The 23,001-nt window shown below is 42.9% G+C and overlaps 1 protein-coding gene across 5 annotated transcripts in view; it reads left to right on the top strand.

The window, feature by feature from the left end:
- The window catches only part of ATP11C (ATPase phospholipid transporting 11C), a 135,784-nt gene that overhangs the window by 96,866 nt on the left and 15,917 nt on the right, over window positions 1-23,001 (top strand). For 4 of the 5 annotated variants that reach the window (XM_044306697.1, XM_044306699.1, XM_044306696.1 and 1 more), the window contains 10 exons: window positions 1,466-1,729; window positions 2,571-2,739; window positions 2,913-3,015; window positions 4,467-4,612; window positions 5,911-5,970; window positions 6,874-7,001; window positions 8,924-9,059; window positions 13,322-13,387; window positions 15,818-15,921; window positions 16,419-16,572. In XM_044306697.1, the coding sequence (XP_044162632.1) occupies window positions 1,466-1,729; window positions 2,571-2,739; window positions 2,913-3,015; window positions 4,467-4,612; window positions 5,911-5,970; window positions 6,874-7,001; window positions 8,924-9,059; window positions 13,322-13,387; window positions 15,818-15,921; window positions 16,419-16,572 (1,330 nt within the window). Of the gene's footprint in view, window positions 1-1,465; window positions 1,730-2,570; window positions 2,740-2,912; window positions 3,016-4,466; window positions 4,613-5,910; window positions 5,971-6,873; window positions 7,002-8,923; window positions 9,060-13,321; window positions 13,388-15,817; window positions 15,922-16,418; window positions 16,573-20,996; window positions 21,099-23,001 lie in introns of all 5 variants that reach the window. The other variant, XM_044306698.1, reaches the window with a different exon arrangement.

Genomic DNA, 23,001 nt, shown 5'->3' with positions numbered 1-23,001 from the left:
ACTAGAAGAAAAAAAAAAAATAGAGACTCCCTTGTGAATATAGTCGACTGGGAAAGGCTACACACATAACCCTGCGGTGGGGGTCAGCTGTGTAGGAGCTCAGTACCTTTGATGGCCGGCCCCCCAGAGTGATGGCATGGTGGTCTGTGAGAGCCGTACTGTGCCTGCTCTGTGATGTTATACAGGCAGTTTCCTACTCCGCTTTATTGCCATACACATCTCGCTGCTTCCAGTGAATGAGGACAGCTGTAAATTCCAGGCGTATCGCAGAATATCTCCGCTGCCCTTGGATACTCTCCTGTTTATTGCACAATGTAATGCAAATAAGAACTCGTCATGTTCCATCATTATCAGGAAACCGTCTCAGAGGGATTCCCAATGTCCGTAGCTGCTGATCCTACACCAGCCACAGCATTTCAGACAGCTGTAGTCTGCGGGCGATGGGCAGTGATTTTTATTTATTGCATATGTAACAATGCAGATCTAGGCCTCATGCACACAAACGTTTTTTTTCCCCGTTTACATTACGTTTTTTGTGTTCCGTATTTGGTCCATATACAGAGGCATTCATTTCAATGGATCCGCAAAAAAGACGGAAGGTACCTTTCCTTTTCCGTATTTCCGTTCAAAGATAAAACATGTCCTATTATTGTCCGCATAACAGACAAGGATTGTACTGTTCTCTCCAGCTGTTCTGTTCCGCAAAAAACGCAGTGCACACGGACTTCATTCCTAGTGGTTTTTGCAGACCGCAAAATACTGAAAAAGCCGTACGGTCATGTGCAAGAGGCCATATTGGGAGCATGCTGTCAAAACAGTTTTATCCCTTTTAATCATCTAACAAATTTATTAGGGAGAAGTAGTCAGCCCCCTGTAAATAAAGGAGTTGTGCACTTTTTGGGGGTGGCAACTTCTCCTGACGCCCTATGCTGCTCTGCTTGGTCCCTGGGTGTAAACTTCCGGTTTCACGCCGCTGCTCCTTTTGCATCATGTTAAATGGTCACTTGATGCAACGGCAACTAGTCACTGCTGCGGCTAGCGATTGGCTGCAGCGGAGTAAAACCGGAAGTTTGAGGGAAGGATCCCGGAGCCGGCATCAGCATGCAGGTAAGTAAGCTTCCCTTCACAGGTGTGGCCAGGAGGCAGGGGTCCCCCAAGCATCCCCTTTAATCACAGTATAATGTAACTTTGTCATATACTCTACGTTTTGGGCTTTCTGTTTTAAGATCTCTGCTTGCTGGCAGTGAATGGAGCTGATGATTGTCAAAGCAGATGTTTTGCTATAATGTATCCAGTCCCACAAACACCTGCAGCAAACCCTCAGCTGTGAGACAATGGCTTTCAGCATCTGGATATAGAAATAATCTTTTTTCCGTTGATTGATTGTAGAGAAAGAGATACTTTTACTTTAATTCCATTCCATGAATTACGTTTTTCTTCTTCTCTTCCTTGATTGGTCTTATAGACTACAGGAGCAAGCTGCAGAAACCATTGAGGCTCTCCATGCGGCCGGCATGAAGGTCTGGGTGCTAACTGGAGACAAAATGGAGACGGCAAAGTCCACATGTTATGCCTGCCGATTGTTTCAGAATACCACTGAACTGCTGGAACTGACGACCAAAAACATGGAGGAATGTGAAAGGAAGGAGGATCGCTTACAAGAGCTTCTCCTGGAGTATCACCGCAAGCTGGTGCAAGAAGCACCCAAAATAAAAGGGAGCGTCAAAAGGTAATCTTCTTGTTAATTACGTAGATGATTTCTGAAAAAAGCTGATAGAAGTTCTTCAATTGGGACCATTATGACCACCATCACAGCTATTGCAGGGGTTGCTTTTGGCACATGTGCGTTGTTATGCAGCGGTAAAGGCGAGGTATACTTGCATAACTAGAATATGTGCCATTATGGAAGCTGGAAGTCAGTATTTATAGCTGCTGAAATAGCTAGTAAATGGAGACGTGGCTCAATACAATACTTGACCCAAAAGTTTCATAATAATTTCATAAAGGGGTTTTCCGAAATTCAGATATTGATGACTTAGGTCATCATTGTCAAATCGCTGATCAGCTGTTTGAGGAGGCTGCGGCACTCCAGCGAGCGCTATGGCCTCCTCACGGCTTACCAAGCACAACGCCAACCATTGGATAGCGGCAGTGCTTGGCTCCCTTCACTTGAATGTGACTGGGCTGCGCCTAGGCTATGTGACCGATGAACATGGCTGGCCTAGAAAGAGGCTGGGAGTTGGACCCCTGCCTAACTAATATTTACTAAGCTCCCCCTAGTGGTGGTTGTGCAAGGCTGGAATTTTATCAGTTAACTCTATCTGTGACTGGGCTTGGAGCTCTGTATAAAAAAAGAAGAGAGCTTCCATCCTTATAAAGATGTATTCGGAACTGGTTATCACAGAATGCTGAATATATCTAGATGAAAATGGTGGTGATGGGTGCATATTCACTTCTGGATATACTGAGGGGAGGTGGGCTGCAGAGAAATGTCATGTACAGTAGGTATGCGGGGAATATTCCCACACACATCTGTGTCACGTGAGTAAATCTACTTCTCTCTGTTTCAGGAGCTGGACAGGAAGCCAGGATTACGGACTGATTATTGACGGCTCCACGCTGTCACTCATCTTAACTACCAACTGCAGCTCCAGTCCTTATAAAAACATCTTTCTCCAGATCTGCCAGAAGTGTACAGCGATCTTATGTTGTCGTATGGCACCCCTGCAGAAAGCACAGGTGTGTATATGTCTCCGACCATAACCTGCCTGCACTTTGTACGTAAAATAGCTTCTAGCTGTCAGCGCGGTGCGTAATGCGGCAGAACGCTGCGAAATTGTGTATACTGCACACAGACCAGTGACTGTATAAATCCATCGTCTCATAAATGACATCAGCATCTTTCTTTGCAGATTGTTAAAATGGTGAAAAACAGTAAAGGAAATCCAATCACGTTATCTGTGGGAGATGGAGCTAATGATGTTAGCATGATATTGGAAGCACACGTTGGCATAGGTAGGTAGTTTTAAAATAAAATGATATGAATAGAAAAATATGTTCACACACAGTATATATGTTCATAATGTGCGCTAATTGTATAATTAGAGGACCTGTCGCCACTCTCGACATGACTGTGTTAGCGTACTTGCCTTTCCTGTGTATGTTGTGCTGTTCCTCTGTTATTCCTATTAGTGACTTATGGATGAATTGCAGATTGGGTGTTACTATTCCCCTTGTCAGAGAGGTGTGTCCCTGACCATGCAGAGCACACCCTGAACTAGTAACTCCCAGTTGTCAATTTATCCATGACCTTCTAACAGGAGCAATAGAGGAATGACACAAGTCATTAGAAAAAATGCCCCAGAATTGTCACGTCATTTGGAACACAATTATGTATTAAAACAGACATATCCGTAAGGGGGCAGGTCCTCTTTAAAGGGCATCTGGCAGCAGATTTGTACCTATGACACTGGCTGACCTGTTACATGTGTGCGCTTGGTAGCTGAAGGCAACTGTTGGTCCCATGTTCATATGTGCCGGCATTTTGATGTTTTAATATATATATATATATATATATATATATATATATATATATATATATATATATACTTGACAAAGGCTCCATGGAGTGAGCTGAAACGTTGCTGTCTACACATGGGTGAATAAAATACCCCCTTTTTTTCACGGATATTTGTGTGCTGCCTTGGATTCTTCTTACATATATTCAGCTGGATCAAATCCGTGATCCGTCTCAAGGTATTGCACCATCCTTGGGTTTGTGTGCTGCTCATCTATTTCTCTCTCTCTCTCTCTCTCTCTCTCTCTCTATCTATATATATATATATATATATATATATATATATATATATATATTATACACACACACACACACACAAAAATCAGCCTTTCGGAGCAACGGGGGCGTTGCCGTTACACCTAGAGACTCAGCTCTCTCTGTGACTGCCGCCTCCTCTGCACTTTAATTGATGTGGACAAGCAATGGAAATGTAATCGTGTCCGGCCCTGTCACAAAACTGCTTTTTAATTGGAGATGAGTGACAACACTACGGGAAACCTTTCTAGGGACTGTATTAGGCTACTTTCACACTTGCGGCAGGACGGATCCGTCCTTCCGCTATTTCGCCGTGCCGCCGCTCCGCCCCCATTGACTATAATGGGGGCGGAGCTCTGGCGCAGGCCGCCAGACTAAAAGTCCTGCATGTCCGACTTTTTAGTCCAGCGGCCTCTCACCGTGAATTGCCATACTGTGACGGAGCTCCGCCCCGTCCCCATTATAGTCAATGGGGACGGAGCGGCGGCACGGCGAAATAGCGGAAGGACGGATCCGACAGGGTGAACAGCCTGTCGGATCCGTCCTGCCACAAGTGTGAAAGTAACCTAAGTTGTCAGGTTTGTGCTCTCCTAAATTCTAGGCAAGTTTCTCAAATCTGTCCATTTACTTCCAGGTATAAAAGGAAAAGAAGGCCGCCAAGCAGCGAGAAACAGCGACTATGCCGTGCCAAAATTCAAGCACTTAAAAAAACTTCTTTTAGCTCACGGCCACTTGTACTACGTCAGGATAGCGCACCTTGTACAGTATTTCTTTTATAAGGTAAGAGCTTCACAACGCTAATACCCAGTACAGGATGGCTTCCAGCAAAATAAAAAATACAAAATCAATTTTAATCAAGTGAGCTTTCGTCAGGCTGGTTTTGATAATGAGCAAAGTAACTTTTCCAGAATGTGCGTTTGCTGGTGTGGTATCTGTAGACGTCACCGATCATTGCCGGCTGCACCCTGCATCTTAAGGAGCATGTAATCCCGAGCAAAAAACGCACATAAATCCGCTCTATTTATTGTGTTTTTGGTTCTTTTTTTGTACCGCATGTGATGTGGATTTTCCGCAGATCTCACCCTTCCATTGAAAAGAAGAAAAAAAAATTCTGCTCAATTTTCACACCCTGGAAAAAAAAAGCCACAATATACATGAGGTCTGTGTAATCTCTTACACTTTGCTGGTGCTGTGTAAAGCCTCATTCACACGTCAGTGTTCCACGCACATGAGCTGTGCGTGTTCTCCACGGACGGCACACGTATCCGTTTATTGTAATGTGTGTGTTCACACATCATTTTTTTTTTTTTTTTTACCATGGTCCATGTTTTTAGCACAAATGCATCATCTATTTTGTCCGTGTTCACGGATTCACCATGCCCATTTTATTCTATGGGTCCATGAAAATCACGGAGCCATCCCTGTTTCACGGATCAGTAGGAAGAGATGCTTTGAAAATTATTTTTCAGCTGTGCAGGGTCAGTGCAACACGGATGACACACGGACAACAAAAAACTTACACATACATCCAACACGGACGCCTTCGCAGAGACATCACTGACCACCTTTTCATGGATGTAAGCAAGGACGTGTAGATGAGGCTTTACGCTGTGTTTTTTTCCGCACTAAATCCGTTAAGGAAAGCCGAGCATAATCCGCCCTGTATCTAGCCACCCTACCTGTTCTAGTAAAGAAATGGGAAGTGTGCGTGCTTATAAGGGCTCATGCACACGACCGCGATCGGCCTCGGAAACATGGTCCGTATGTCTTCCGGATCTCCCGGGCAGACGACAGCTCCCCCTGAACTGACTGTATGATACATTACTACTATACAGTCGCTTTAGGGGGCTACGGTCAGCCGAGGAAGTCTGGAAGAAACGTGGACCGTGTTGTTCCGGGCCGATCAGTCATGTGCATGCGCCCACGTAAGCAGGGATTGGTGGATTCCTGTGTGCATTACATAGGACCTTATTAGGACTGATCAGATCAATAGTCTCGCCAATCTCAGCAGTTACTGTCATAGACCAAAAACAATCCTGTAGTTTAATTTCTCCTTTTTACGTCTTTTTTCTTTTCAGAACCTGTGCTTCATCCTGCCACAGTTTTTATACCAATTCTTTTGCGGGTTTTCACAACAGGTACGTTTCAGTACTGCTAATACTTTATATAAAGGAGTCTCTTCTCGCTGTCAATCAGTTTCATGTTCAGGAATTGACTCCTGTACACGAAGGGTGTGGTTATGGCGGAAGTCAAACAGGGTGTGCGCCGCGTGGTTTGTATTGGTGTGGATTAGGTTGGGATCTGCTTTGATGTGAGCATTTTCTGCAGCATTCATGTTCTAATCTAAAGCTCGCAAGACGTCACCTTAGATGTTTCCAGGTGTGAGGCCAGGAGGAATAAATGTTAAGCTGACGTTCCAGCTCTCCAAAGACAGTCTGTCATCGGAGAATAAATCCCTCGAGGGAGATTTATCAGGAGGGGATTTTTTTGCTTCAGCCTGTGTTGCTGTAACTGCTGTAGCCAAATTTATCAAATGTCACAAATTGTTTGATAAATTTGTCACTTCTTTAAAAATCAGTGATTTTACCTTCCCTCTACTAGGGTGATATTGTGCCATTTTTTGTGTGACTCTTTTAAGAAGAAAAAAAGTCACACTTGATACCTCTGGTGTATACCTACATGCCCAGCGAAACCCTGGCCACATTCCCACCCTCTTTTCTACAGTGGCGAGCGCTGTGTAAAAGTATAAAAAGTTGCATTTTTTTCATTTTTTTATTATTTTTTTTTAACACCAGGGTTTCATAAATCCCTCCACTTGTGTTTGGAAATGCATTCTGCCATGACACTGACGTACTAGCTCCACTATCGCGGTATGCACCACTGCCAGAGCTGTCCTTGTAATACAGAGGTGGAATGTTTTCTGTCCCGATGAACAAGATGGCCGCTGATAAATCCAGAAGCCTTGGAAATCATTTGGCACTTTGTAGTTTGTGTTACATATAAAATGATATAATGCTCTTTGTTTTTCCTCTTTGTTGTAGCCACTGTATGATGCTGCATATTTGACCATGTACAACATCTGCTTTACCTCTCTACCCATCCTGGCTTATAGTTTATTGGAACAACACATCAGCATCCAAACGCTAATGGAAAATCCTAAATTATATATGTAAGTCTAAACCTCGGCCTCTGTAGCTATATAAAATATTCTAATGCTATATTTCTGTGGTAGGGCTTGATCATGGAAGGTTCTGCAACTAGTACTCCATAAAACATAACCAAATGCAGGGCACGCATTGTGTTTTGGCACAGAACTTGCCCATTTGGTCCTGCACCGGACTGAAGTTCCTTGGGCCCACCAGAGGAACTGATACTGTCATGAGTGCTGCCGCCTTTCCAAACAGCTGATCGGCGGGCTGCCAGGAGTCAGACCCCCCCACCGATCTGATGTTGATGACCTATCCTGAGGACAGGTCATCAGTATGACACAGCACATCCCCATGCATAAGCACTTAGGGTTATATCTTCCAAGAATTTTTTATTTTTTTACTCCCGAAAGGGTCAAGACCAGAGTAACTAATTATGTTTAGTAAAATATAATGATCTGTCATTTAAAATCTGCTTTCCTGTTTGGAGACTACTTATTATAATGACAGAAACATCTTAAAGGGAACCTGTCACCAACTTGATGCCGACCTCACTGAGGGCAGCATAAAATAGTGACAGAAATGCTGATTTCAGCGGTGTGTCGCTCATGAGCTAATAGTAAGTGGTTGCTGAGAACCAGCATCATAATCATTGCAGCCCAGGCCTTGAGAAGAGTCACATCTACCTGAGAAGAGTCCTGGTTATTCATAATCTCCTGCTCTCCTGCCCATCTGCTGATGACTGACAGTTCTCTCCTAGAGAGAAAGGGAGAAAACTAGGTAGAAGACTCAGTCATCAGCAGATGGGCAGGAGAGCAGGAAGTCATGAATAACCATGACTCTTCTGAAGTGGCCATTACTCTTTTCCAGGCCTAGTCTGCAAAGATTGTGATGTTGGTTCTCAGCAACCACTTACTTTTAACTTATAAATGACCGACCGCTGAAATCAACCCGCCTGTCTCTACTTTATTCTGGCTTTAGTATGGGCAGCATAAAGTTGTTGACAGGTTCCCTTTAAAGGCTATGTACACCTTTTGGCGGCAATTTTTGTTTATGATTGCATTTTACTGATATTTGGCTTAAAATTATATTTTCAATTGGCCTTTATTAAAAATATTGAGCTATTCTCTCACAAAGGGTCAACTGTTTTTCTAGCTGTGTGCATCCTACTTTCACTTTGTGCCCGGTCATCTAATAACCCTTATCTCTAAACTACCAAGAGGTCATAAACACTTATTTAAGCCACATTCTTATCAGTAAGATGAGACCTGAGCTATAATGAGTGTTTATAATGTCAGAGAGCAGAGATAAGGAGCCTGTCAGCTCCCCAAATAACAGAAAATCCACAGGCAGTTAGTACAGCATCTCAGCTATGTATACAAAAAAGGGCTGCATATTTTTAATAAAGGCCAATTGAAAAAAAATCTTTTTAGCTCAAAATAAGTACAATGCAATAAATAAAAATTGCCCCAAAGGTGTACATAGCCATTAAAATGTTAGCTCAGAAGAGCCAACTCCTCAGAATATGTTTCCCTTAAATTGAATGGCATATTTTAAAGGGGTTGTCCAAGTTATATTTATTGATGACCTATCCTCAGGATAGGTCATCAATATCAGATCGGCGGGGGTCCGACACCCGGCACCCCCTCAGATTAGCTGTTTGAAGAGAAGGCGTGCGCGGTGTCAGCGCTGCCTCCTCTTCACTGTTTACCTTTTAGCTGTTGCATCTGCAGTGGTGAGCAGGTGTAATTACACCCAAGCCTTCCTATTGAAATGAATGGGACGGCTTGGGTGTAATTACACCTGCTCACCACTGCAGATGCAACGGCTAGAAGGTAAACAGTGAAGAGAAGGCAGCGCTTCTGTGGGATTTGCATGTCTTTGTGTGCAGTTTTCATACTTTCATCTCTTTTAATGGGCGATACTGACTTTGTAACCCTTGCAGGAGAATATCTGATAACTCAATGCTGCAGTGGTTGCCTTTTCTGTACTGGACTGCACTGGGAGCTTTTGAAGGACTAGTATTTTTCTTTGGAGTATATTTCCTGTTCGAAAATCCTTCACTGGAAGGCAATGGTCAGGTACAGTATATTTATGTCATTTATACACTTTTCTCCTGTGCTTTATACAGTAGGTACCCCTTTAAAAGAAGCTATATACACAGCTTATTTTAATCTTGGCAGGAAACCAATAGAGTACATATAGGTAGTGTCGGACTGGGGTACCTAGGGACCACCAGTAAAATATATTTTGGGGCCCACCGTACGGATACATTCAAATATAATCATCTAACAAGTTTTTTATATGAACATAAGCTGGTTGGGGTGCTGTACATTGAATATATGTATGTAGTGCAGTAAATCTAATGTCTTATGTGCCACTTGTGCAGGGGATGGGTGACTAGGGGCCCACCGGGGGATTCCCCTGTGGGCCAGTCCGAGCCTGCATTTAGGGGGGGGGACTTAAAAAGAAATGCAGTCCACTACAATCAATTATTTCGCTCAGCGTCCGGTCATAGTGCGCGCCTACGTGAGCTATGTCCTAATGCTGTACTCAGTCACAAGGGAGCAGTAAGTACAGCAGCACTACAGTCACTGCTCCCTGTGCATCCATAATGAAAGTGCTCATTAGTATTTTCTTTGACACACACTGCCATTTTTCCTCCACTTTTGCATAAAGCAAAGAATACTTTAGTTAATTTATTTATTTATTTTGGTGATGGAGACATTTTACATTTCACTTCCTGTTTTAATGTTGACATCCAGATCATGGCAGCTTTTAGTAAGCATCTCTTTTTCACCTTGTACTATTAAATTAGGACCTCGCTAATAATGAATACATGAAAATGATTGGTATTTTACATCAGACCCAATGGCCACAACATATTACCAAAGCTATAGGTGTCTACTAAGTATAATGTTCTACTAAGACTGTTTATTCTCAGCATTGCTCCACCCAACCAAGAAGGTGTAACATTAAGCAACTTATGTCTTAGTTATAAGTTTATTTTGTGCCTCCAGTTTTTATGTTATATTAGGCGTATTTCTGACGCAGATTGTGGCGTCAATCTGCGACTTTTTACCCCATTTCACGCCAGGTCTAAAAAAGTGGACGGGAAGAGGAAGGGCCGGTATTCCTGTCTCATTTACTCTTTTCTACGCCTGTTTTAGGCATAGAATATTGTCTAAATGTAAGACTGCTAGGAAGCTGTCTTACATTCCGCCGAAGTTATATAGAGGCCTCTACATAACTGCGATGGATCCACTGCCTGTGCAGGGCTTTATTAAGACTGGCGTTTAAAGGGAACCTGTCACCGGGATTTTGTGTATTGAGCTGAGGACATGGGTTGCTAGATGGCCGCTAGCACGTACGCAATACCCAGTCCCCATAGCTCTGTGTGCTTTTATTGTGTAAAAAAAAACTATTTGATACATATGCAAATTAACCTGAGATGAGTCCTGTGTGGGAGATGAGTCAGGGACAGGACTCATCTCAGGTTAATTTGCATATGGATCAAATCGTTTTTTTTACACAATAAAAGCACACAGAGCTATGGGGACTGGGCATTGCGGATGTGCTAGCGGCCATCTAGCAGCCCATGTCCTCAGCTCTATACACAAAATACTGGTGACAGGTTCCCTTTAAAGGCCGGTCTTAATAAATGTGCCCCCATATGTCTGTTTACACAGTCTGACTGAGCAGGCAATTATTGGCATCGAACCATTGGTTCCTGATAATTGCCTGCTCATCAGAAGAGGTTAGAGCTGCATTTCCATGTGGCAGTCACCCCTGCTGTGTGGGGATGAGTGATCGCTACAGTGATCTCTTGTCCCCATACAGATTCATTGCTCCTGGACAGAAAATGGCTGTTTTTACTGGACTGTCTGCCACACCGAATCAATGATGCCTTCAGCCGATGATGGAGTGTTTGCTCATTAATCTGGTGATAGACAGTGCTCTACACTGGCTGTTCATTCCTGATAATTAGGGGACCTATACACTGCAAGTTTAGACTACACGGGGCTTGTTGGTAGTCTGTTACCAGGGAGACACATAGGTTTACATAGAAGCTGTAGGCACAAAACGGTTAAGAACTATCTGCAAAGTTGTGTCATTTTTTTTATTTATTTCTGATGCATTAGAACAACCTATACATGGAATGCAAAGGTTGATAATACCTTTAAACTCAATAATGGTTTTCATTTGACTTCAGTGGGTGAAACATTTTCCTTTATAAGTACAGTGTTAATAAGGAATTTTCAATACAAATCCCTGTGCAGTACTGCTACATATATATTTAGAAGGCCCTGTACACACTTGCCAGTTTTTCTGAGTTTCAGCCATTTTGAAAGCAGGAATAGCACAGTCTGCAGCCACCATTATAAGTCTATGTGGTCCATCAAGACTTGTCAATGGACATCTGCAAACCAATCGGGTATAGCAGTCGTGACTTCTGTTTAGACTGAAAGCATGCGATTAGTGACCGTGAGGAATATTTGTAACGTTTTATGGCTCTTTGCTTTGCACGCAGTGAAGTAGTCTAGATTGTTTTTATTATTTTATACGCTGATGCTGTGTATTTCTCCATTATTTGCAAAACCATTATCCAAATATTTTCAGCTCTTTAGTTATTGAGCAATATATTTGGATTATTTATTTTTAGGAAGTTAATGAAACTAAAAAATAGCATACCATAAGGTAAACATACTGCAAATAACACAAGGTTTCGGGAACTGAAAGCGAATGACAATTCTACAAGCAACACTTCATTCTTTTTAGTTGCAAAGACTAACGGGTCACACTTGAGATCAGTCATCCAGATCTGCCCGTTTTGGCAAGATTGTTTGCCGTCTCAAATGTCGTGGAAAGAAACCTTTAACATGTTTAGATTTCATGCCCAGTCCCTCGTTCTAACGGGAGCTAAGCCACTGGGTCTGGTGCTGCTTATTCCGGTATTCCCTTAAAAATAAAATAATAACAGGGGCATAGATAAAAGTAGGAATAGGCTAGTTAGGTTTAGCTGACATTAGCACATCGCTAGTGTCAGCTAGCTTATTAGGGTAAAATCTGGTGACAGAAACCCTTTAAAAACATTTGGCTATATTGTCCTGCTGCAGAATACATTTAAATTTCAAAGGATTTTCTGAGATTTAAATACTAATGACTTATCCTCAGGAAAAGGACATCAGTATCTGTTCGGTGGGAGTCCAACACCTGGGACCCCCGCGTTTAGCCGTTTGAGAAGACCGTGGCTTTCTCCTTGCTCACCAAGCACCGCGCCGTATATTGTATAGCGGCTGTGCTTGGAATTGCATCTCAGCTCCATTCATTTCTATGGGGCTGAGCTGCTCCTAGGCCACGTGACGGATGAATGTGTTGTGACTTGGCCTAGAGAAAGCTGTGAGAAGACTGCAGTGCTACTGCCTTCTCCAACAGCTGATTGGCGGGGGTCCCAGGTGTCGGACCCCCACCAGTCACATACTGATTACCTATCCAAAGGATCATCAGGCTCTGAAAACACCTTAAAACTACTTCTATTTTTGAAAGCATTCTTACTTTGCAGACATTTTTCCATATATTTCCATACGTATAGTTTTACAGTATTTAGAGGATATTAAATGTATGTGGGATATAAAACGTGGGATTCTCCCATTCTGGTTTCCTTTCTCTCTTAAAACGATTACACAAAGATGATCTTAATTACTGCTTTACTATAACGTAATGCAGTTTTACCAGCTGTCTGGATATACGTATGTGATAGGCTACTTTCACACTCGCGTTTTGGCTTTCCGTTTGTGAGATCAGTTTTGCCCTAATGCATTCTGAATGGAAAAGGATCCACTGAGAATGCATCAGTTTGCCTCCGATCAGTCTCTATTCCGCTCTGGAGGCCTGACGAATCAGGGCCAAACGGATCCGTCCCGACCCACAATGTAGGTCAATGGGGACGGATCCTTTTTCTCTGGCACAATAGAAAACAGATCCGTTCCCCACTTTCAATGGTGGTCAAGGCGGATCCGTCATGGCTGTAGGAGGACACAATTAAACACATCATCTCACTAAATTTGTAGACTCTAGTACAGATTTATCATTGATCTGGGTTCAGTACGTCCTTGTGGACCCTGTAAGTCAGGGATGTCAAACTCGTGGCCCTCCAGCTGTTGCAAAACTACAACTCCCATCATGCCTGGGCATACTACAGCTATCAGGGAATGATGGGAGTTGTAGTTTTGCAACATCTGGAGGGCCATGAGTTTGACATCCATGCTGTAAGTGATGGTTTGTTATTTTTGTAAAGCATGCAGTTTTTGAAAATAATTATTTCTGATGTTGTGGTTTTCAGGTATTTGGGAACTGGTCTTTTGGAACAATCGTCTTCACTACATTAGTGTTTACAGTCACATTAAAGGTAAGGTCATCGTTTTCTGTATATGTTGACTTATGGTGGCTTTTCCCTCAAAGACCGGTTAACATTGTGCTAAAGAATATAGGGCCGGTGCTGACTGCTTATGTCCTTGTGTGAATTTCTCATCTTTAGACTCTATAGCTGTCCATACACATTTGATAGCTATCCCTCCCGATTCCCTTATACACATATTTCTTCGGTTCGGCCAAGTGTGTGTGTATATGTTGTCAATTGGGAGGGAGAAGAAAGCTGCTGCTAGACACATCTGGTGGTTATCTTCTAAGAAAACAAAAAGATTGTGCAAAAATATTCACTACATCCGATCCTTCTGCTCCCCCTACATCATCTGGAGTTTGACTGTGTATATGGGGCCTTAAGTCTGTTTAGGTGTAGTTAACCTCTTCCCTACGGCCACCAGGTTTCTGCTGTTTTACACAACAGCCACCTGGAGGCAGTGTCTGCGATCGGCATTATAAACGTTTCACCTTTCAGATGCCATAGTCAATTGGGCCTACGGCATCTGGGCCCAAACTGCTCCCCTCGTTCTCTGTGGTACCCTCAAGGGAAAATCTTCTATAGACTGCAATGTTAAATTATTGCAATCTATGGGAGAAGCGATCTTCATGCTCTATTCCCTTAGGGGGATTTTTAAAAAGTGGGGAAAAAATGTCAAAAACGTCTCTAATAATATTTAAAAATTCTAATCGCCCCCTTTTCCTCATAATAATAATAATAATAATAATAATAATAATAAAAAATGAAAAAAGATCATTGGTATTGCCACATCCCAAAATGCCTGTAGCATTAAAATGTAAATGTATTTATCGCGCACAGTGAATGTCATAAAGGATTGTGTTTTTTCACCTCCCAAAACATTTAAATAAAAAGTTATCAAAAAGTCATACACAAGCCAAGCGGTATCAGTAAAAACTTCAGATTGCCCTCACAGATGTAAATATGAAGAAGTAACTTTTTTTTTTTTTTTTTTTTTTTTTTTTAAGTATTAAAACAAAAGAAAAGCTATAAAAATATATGCTATTGCTGTATTCATACTACCTCGCAGAATGGAGTGAACATATACATTTTTTTACAGCATAAAACAAAACCCATAAAACTGAAGCGGAACTGCAGTCGTTTTCATTTCAAACTTATTTAGCATTTTTCCCAGCTTACCATTACGTATATTATGTAAATGCAATATTAAATGGTGCTGTTTCAAAGTGCAATTTGTCCCACAAAAAGCCAGCTTTCATACAGCTATGTGAATGGAAAACTAAAAAAGTTATGGCTCAGAAAAATCGCTTAGTAATGAAGTGGTTAAAGAGGTTCTGCACCAGCAAACGCCGTTTAGTCTGCAGGCAGCAGGTTATAGAGCAGGAGAAGCTGAGCAGATTTATGTATAATTTTGCAAAAAAAGATTCAGCAAAACATGTAATATATACATTTAAAAGGGTTTTCCGAGATCTTAATACTGATGACCTATCCTTGGGACCTGGACCCCCACCGATCAGCTGAGACGGCACGGGCGCTCGCAGTAGCACCACAGCCTTCTCTAAGCTCACCAGGCACACCACCGTCCATTTGATAGGGGCTGTGTTTGGTATCGCAGCTCAGACCTATTCACTTCAACGGGACTGAACTGCGCCTAGGCCATGGGACCGATGTGCGTGACGTCACTGTCCTAGGGAAAGCTGTGAGAAGGCCGCTGTGAGCACCAGTGCCTTCTCAAACAGCTGATTGCCAGGGTCCACGTGTTTGACCCCCACCGATCAGATACTGATGAACTATCCAGAGGCTAGGTCATCAGTATAAAGCTCCCACAAAACCCCTTTAGGCCACCTACAAACGTTGTGGAATACGCGTGGGAAAAAAATACTGCATTTTACAGTACCAGCAAAGTGTATGAGATTACACAAATCTCGTGTACACTTTGCGGATTATTTCTGTGCGGAAATTGATCTGCATGGCGGTTTCCAAATCTGGAACATGTCAATTATATTTGTGGTTTTAACTGCGGATTTCACCCTTTTTCAATGGAAAGGTGAGATCTGCAGCAAAACCGCATCAAATCCACACGCAATTAGACATTGTGGATTTTAGCCCGGCTAATACGGCTATGCTGCAGAAGCGCACTTAAATCCTCACGGAAATTCATGTGGATCTTATGCCAGTTCATCTGCTCCCGTGTGCGGGTAGCCTAAAATCTCTGCTCTTTCTGGGCTTATTTGTACACGGGCCATCTGATCAGTGATTGATAGCACTCCCCGTGTATACATGGTTGTCTGTTACTGATCAGGTGATCCCTGTGTACAAAAGGACTCAGAACTGGCAGAGATTTAAATGTATAAATTGCACACCATCTCAATGGCTGGCCTAACACAGGAAATATATGAAACAAACCTCCCCTGATCTGTGAATACCTCTCTTTTACAGCTTGCATTAGATACTCGATACTGGACGTGGATGAATCATTTGGTCATATGGGGCTCATTGGCCTTTTACGTCATCTTCTCCATATTTTGGGGAGGAATCATTTGGTAAGTATTAAACTGAATATAACACATGGAAGTTATAGTACAATTATTGGTCAAAATATAAAATGTACCCCTTTACCACTAGCCATGCCAGAAGGTCAGAAGACCCCCATACACATGAGATTGTCAGCTGATCTGCTGAAATCACTTTAGGCCTCATGCACACGACCGTTTTTCGTCTGCATCCGTTGCTCCGTTCCGTGGCCCAGCAAAAAAATAAATAAAAATAGAACATGTCCTATTCTTGTCCGTTTTGCTAACAAGAATAGGCATGTATACAATGGGCCTCCCGTTCCGCAAATTGCGGAAGGCACATGGGCGGCTTCCGTTTTTTGCGGATCCGCGGTTTGCGGACCGCAAAAAACGGTACGGTCGTGTGCATGTAGCCTTATTCTTATGTGTGTGGGAAGTATTGTCTTTTATTTTGTCTCGCATGAATTAGAACAACGCAACTTATCTGGGTCTGCCCTACATTATCCCCTTGTTTGCATCTCTCCTAGGCCGTTCCTCAGACAGCAGAGAATGTACTTTGTGTTTTCTCACATGTTGACATCCGTCTCCGTTTGGCTTGCCATAATTCTGCTGATTTTTATCAGTCTTTATCCAGAAATATTGTTGATCGTTGTAAGAAACCTTAAGAATGCAGGTCAAAAGGTAAGACGAGCAGAATGTGACGGTGTAGCTAGTAGTTTGTTATAACGTTGTTATCTATGAACAGGTTATTTTAAAGTCAAATAAAGACCTATACAATTACGGAGGGCCACAAATGTAGTCTCATAGGGTACCAAGTAGTCCTGGCTGTGTGGTTTGTAAGAAGTTTAAACCGTTCAATCCAAGTTTATTAAGGAAAATTGTGTTGCGAAATGTTGCAAATGCCCAAGTGGTAGAGCGGGATCTGTTACAACGTTCCCTTTATGGTAAATCAAATTTAAAGAAAAGCTGTTGCATTCGCCTTGCTCATTTACAGCATGGTTTCTGCTGCAGCTAAATGTTGGGAAATTTGCAGGTGATCCAATATATTGCTACATCGCGGCAGGGATATACTTAATTTTCTAGTTAAAAAGGACCTTTCATGTGTATATATTTTTTATCAAGTACCTTTACTTGCGGGGTACCTTCCTCTGATGCTGCCATCCCTTGTTCTTTTTTTTCAAATTCCCCGCTCTGCCCCCCTACAGTTTTCGCCAGTTTTTCTTAATTGACGTCTCCTTCTCCGTCCTCTAATCGCAGCAGAGCGCGTCACAGCCAGGGAGCAAAAAACAGCTCGCCTTCTCCCCGGCTGTGAAGTGCTCCGCTGCGAATGGACCGTGGCACAGCCCGAGAGAAGGAGACGTCCACTGAGAAACCCTGGCGTCTCCTCCTCCCTGTACTGATGCTCAGTATTAACATACTGGGTGCACAAAAACTGCAGGGGGCATGCGAGGGGTATTTGAAAAAAGGATGGGAGCATCAGCGGAGAGTACCCGACAAGTAAAGGTACTTAAACAAAAAAATTCCATGAAAGGTCCTCTTTAAGGTAAATTTCTAACCTTCCACACCATTTTTTATGTCGGTGTTAAAAGTTAATTCGCTTTAACAGATACATTTGCTATTGGCTGGCTGGAAGATGAAAGCTGATTTGGGGGCTGCATTGGGGAGTGGATGGCCTCCTTAAAAAGGCTACGTTCACACGACACTGGCAGTGACTGATGACATGACCGCTTTAAAGGGAACCTGTCACCTGGATTTTGGGTATAGAGCTGAGGACATGGGTTGCTAGATGTCCACTAGCACATCCGCAATACCCAGTCCCCATAGCTCTGTGTGCTTTTATTGTGTAAAAAAAACAATTTGATACATATGCAAATTAACATAAAAGAGTCATTACTTGTGTGACCAGAGAAGAGTCATATTTTCAAGCTCTGACTCATCTCAGATTAATTTGCATATGTATGAAATCGGTTTTTATACACAATAAAAGCACACACAGCTATGAGGACTGGGTATTGCGGATGTGCTAGCGGCCATCTAGCAACCCATGTCCTCAGCTCTATACACAAAATCCCAGTGACAGGTTCCCTTTAAGAACAATGGTAGTCAATGGGGTTATTCACATGGCAGTGTTTTTGACAACCTGTGAAAAACGGGCATAAAAAAAATAGGACATGTCCTAATTTACCCATTTTCAATGACTGACGGTCCCCATACAATTGAAAGGGAACTGTTTTTAACGACCGTTTCTTAGAAAGGCACCAGAGCAAAAAACGGGTCTTAAAAACGGACTATTTTTGCCGTGTGACTGTAGCTATACCCTGCACATGAGGCTACTTTCACACTGGCTTTTTGGTTTCCGTTTGTGAGATCCGTTCAGGACTCCCACAAGCGGTCCAAAGGCGGATCAGTTTTGCCCTAATGCATTCTGAATTGATAAGGATCCGCTCAGAATGGATCAGTTTGGCTCCGTTCAGTCTCCATTCCGCTTTGGAGGCGGGCACCAAAACTTTGCTTTGGTGTCCGTCTGATGAAACTGAGCCAAATGGATCCGTCCTGGCACACAATGTAAGTCGATGTGGACAGATCCCTTTTTTTTATGACACAGTCTGGCACAATAGAAAACGGATCCGTCCTCCATTGACTTTCAATTGTGTTCAAGACGGATCAGTTTTGGCTATGTTAAAGATAATACAAACGGATCCGTTCTGAACTGATGCAGACGGTTGTATCATCTGTGCAGATGCGTTTGGTGTGGATCCGTCATGTGAGTGTGAAAGTAGCCTTAGAGGGGGTACTTACTGCTGCCCCTACCTATGTCATGGACTAAAGAAGCAGCTGGGCTTATTTTAGTAGACCAGGCTCCTTGACTTGTGATTGTTGCTACGTGCTTTCAGCCAGCTTGACTAACACTGTGGTTGCTGAGCCATTCTGGTATTCTGTCCCTTTAAGCCACAATCTCTATAGTGTATATAGTCTCTTCATGTGTGTTCCTTGCTTTTCCCTTCTGTGTGTTATTTTACTGACTTTCTTACCTCTCACAATCTTGTCTTCCTTTTGCTGATCCCGCTTCTCTCCCTGTCCTGTCTCTGCCTCGGACCAGGTAACAAAACACTTGCCTTCCTCAGGGACCTCCACTATCTTCATGCTTTCTCAAACCTCCAGTACTCACAGTTTCCCTTGGAGTGATTAAGGTGAAGTTGCTTTGCACACTGCTTTTTCCTACTTATCACATTTACGTGCAACATTTCAATATTTCAATATGTATATTGCATTTAAAGTCACCACGTTTTAGATAAATATCCGTATTACTAAGCCTATTCACTAACTAGGGGATAGCCGTTAGATCGGTATGGGTCCGACGGCTTGGACCCCCGCGGATTACATGAACGGGCGACCCATGGATAGAGAGCTGGTTGAGCATGCCCACAACTGCTCCGTTCATCTCTATAGAAGTACCAGAGATGGTAGACGAGTGCAGGCAGTCCAATAGACTTTCACTGGAGCAATGGTCCATATGCTCAACAGGAGTCCCCTTTTCACTTGATTCGTGGGGGTCACAGAAGTTGGACCCCACCAATCTAACAGTAGGGGGATAACTTTTTCTAACCGGAAATACCCCTTTATGTGATTTTCTTACTGATAGTTGAGCATGGTCTCTGTATTGGAGGGGAAAAGTGTTGAGCGAACTTGTGTTTTAAGTTCGACGTCTAAAGTTCAGGTTCGGGTTATCAGAGTATCCCGTTATGGATTCCGCTACCACGGACCATAACGGAATTTAGAATCCATAACGGGATACTTCGATAACCCGAACCTTGAACTTTAGACGCCGAACTTAAAACACAAGTGGGGAACAACACTAGAGGGGAACCAAGCTGAAATGCTCTTTGGAGGGCATATCTATTTAGGGAATCCATCGGCTATGCATCAGTTATCTCTCTTCTGTGGTAACCAGTGTCAGTCCCCTCAATGAATTCAGTGCTTGCTTGTCCATTCTAATCTGCATTGGCTTCTTCTCATGCGTTCAGTAGAGTGATCTGTTTTCAGCTGATATGAGACACGATTTGTATACACAGACTCTTGTCTTTATGAGAAAGGTTGAAAATGGTGCTGGCAATGTGCATTATGGGGAGGTCCGGACGCCCGAAGCTGAAATCTATGCCAGCTAGTTTTAACTTAAGCCTGTGATACAGGTGAGAAGATAGTCTGTGATCTAGAACCTCCACTCATTCTAGAATAAGCGGTTACATAGAACACCCAAACCCTGATCGAATACTGCTGACACAACTTCTTCTGCACATGACCTCTCCAACCAGCCGCAGCTTTAGATAAAAACTGAACTGACATTTTTTTTTTTTTTTTTTTATGGGTAGAATCTACAGATTTATTTTTTACCCAATTGGACAATTTGTTCTCTGTATGACCATTGTTAAAGGGCATCTGTCAGCGGATTTGTCCCTATGACACTGGCTGACCTGTTACATGTGCACTTGGCAGCTGAAGGCATCTGTGTTGGCCCCATGTTCATATGTGCTCGCATTGCTGCGAAAAATGAAGTTTTTCATATATGCAAATGAGCCTCTAGGACCAACGGGGGCTTTGCCGTTACATATAGAGGCTCTTCAACTATTGCACCTTCTCCACTTTGATTGACAGGACTAGGTGTGATGACGTTTTCACTGCCTGGTCCTGTCCTGTCCTGTCTAGATGTAATGGCAACACCCTCGTTCTCCTAAAGGCTCATTTATATTAAAACATAATTTTTCTCGCATATGGCACATATGACCATGGGACCAACACAGATGCCTTCAGCCGCCAAGCACACATGCAACAGGTCAGCCAGTTTCATAGGTACAAAACTGCTGACAGATGCCCTTCAAGCCCTTTCATTTGGGAAATCGCAGGTAGTCCACAGACCAGTATTATCTTCTCGCATGTATCTATGGCATATCAGAAGATACATTTGTCTGGCTTTCTCCTTTCTTTGAGAAGCTCTAATTTATAGTGCATCTGTCTAATGAAATCCACAAAGCCATTCACACGTCATAATTTATAGTCGTTATGCATGTTCACTCTTCATTCATGTGTCGTTTGTATCACTGTTTTAGAGGAAGGTGTGCACCAAAACAATTGGTTCAGAGTCTGCCCGATCGACTGTAAGACCTCTACTTATGAGAACGTTCTCAGATGAGTCTAATGTATTATAAGAGGTACAGCATCATAATCCAAATGATATAATGAAACCAATCAACTCTAATCCGCTTCAGATTGACGCTTAATTTTGGGATTGTGGTACAGCACCCGAATCACTGCGCTGATGAATAAGTGTCAGGTTTTGTTTGTCGGCATAATTGGAGGTCGTGTTTCACTTTTAGGCTACATTCACACGTCAGTATTTTTCTATAATCCGAATTTCGGTCCGTTTTTTGCGGATCCGTTGTTCCTGAAAATGTTTCCGTATGTCATCCGTTTTTTGCGGATCCGCAAAAAACGGAAACATGTATACATTCAATAATCAAATAAAGTTGTTTGGATTTCTTTGAAAAAGAATTGAAAAAAAAAAAAATTTGCTATGTGTTTCCAGGAACGGATTCCGCAAAAAACGGAAGACATACGGAATGACATCCGAATGTCTTCCGTTTTTTGCGGATCCATTGACTTTGTATTGTACCAGGATCCGAATTTTGCGAAAAAGAATAGGACATGTTTTATATTTAAACGGACATGCGGAACGGAACAACGGAAACGGACAGCACACATTGTGCTGTCCGATTTTTTCCAGGACCCATTGAAAATGAATGGGTCCAGTTCTGGTCCTGATCTGTTCCGCAAAAAACGGAACAGATCAGGAAAGAAAAAACAGACGTGTGAATGGACCCTTAGAGTATGTCCACACGGGGAGTGAACGCTGCAGATCGTCACCACTACTGTACTAGTAATATGGATGACATTTTAAGAACTATTATCCACAAACTGCGGAAAAATCCACAGCACAAATTGACCCATGGTTTACATTTCAATAGCATGTCAGTTTGTGCTGCAGATTTCACTCTTTGCCCATAGGGTAAAATCTGCGGCAATTACACCCCACATGGTTCATACCCTTATAGTATGACCATACGTGGCGGGTCTGCTTCTGGTTTACCACGGGGGGAAATTTGCAGTGTATCTACCAGAACGCTGCAGCAGCAAAATCCGCACCAAATGGAGAAGATTTTGTTAGATTGATTACATTTTATGCTGCTTGTGGATGTTTTTTTTTTTTTTTAGCTCTTATCCATCTAAGGCCTCGTGCACACGACCGTAGGTGTCCCGTTGCTGTATTGCGCATCTTCAATACACGGGCACCGTTCCATGTGCATTCCGCAACACAGATGCGGACCTGTTCACTTCAATGGGCCTGCAAATCTGGAGATGCGAAACGGAACCCTACGGAAGCACTACGGAATGCTGTCGTGGGGTTTCGTCCCGTACTTCAGTTCCGCAAAAGGATAGAAAATGTAGTATCTTTTTGCAGAATGGCCGGATCGCGGACCCATTAAAGTGAATGGGTCCGCGGTCCGCTGCGGATGCCCCACAGACGGTGTTCATGATAATACGGGCCGCAGCACGGCCAAGGGTCGCACACGTTCGTGTGCAGGTGGTCTAACTGCTACTTTCATTCACTAAGGATTTGCCCATAGGCCAGGGATGGCCAACCTGAGGCTCTCCAGCTGTTGCAAAACTACAACTCTCAGCATGCTCACACAGCCTACAGCTATTAGCCTACAGTAGGGCATGGTGGGAGTTGTAGTTTTACAACAGCAGGACAGCCGCAGGTTGGACATCCCTGCCATAGGTAATTCCACCTCGGAAAATCTGCAGCTCATGTGCCTCGTGTGGCCATACCCTTAACCTGGAATCACATGCACAGTTTTTGCTGCAATCTTTATGTATGTTTTTATTTTAAGCCAAAGTGGATCTAGCAGGAAGGAGATATAGATATAGATAACATATAAGGGCTCATTCACACCATTTTTTTTACATGGATTTCAGCACCCAACAACCATGTGGTAACTGCCTCCCATTGTTTTCAATTGGAGACCATGCTTCCATTTACTCCACGTCATTTTT

Source organism: Bufo gargarizans, chromosome 9 (assembly GCF_014858855.1).
Source record: "Bufo gargarizans isolate SCDJY-AF-19 chromosome 9, ASM1485885v1, whole genome shotgun sequence".
Lineage (NCBI taxonomy): Eukaryota > Metazoa > Chordata > Amphibia > Anura > Bufonidae > Bufo > Bufo gargarizans.
The sequence above is the reverse complement of the archived record's forward strand: the minus strand, read 5'-3'. Positions and strand labels throughout refer to the sequence as shown.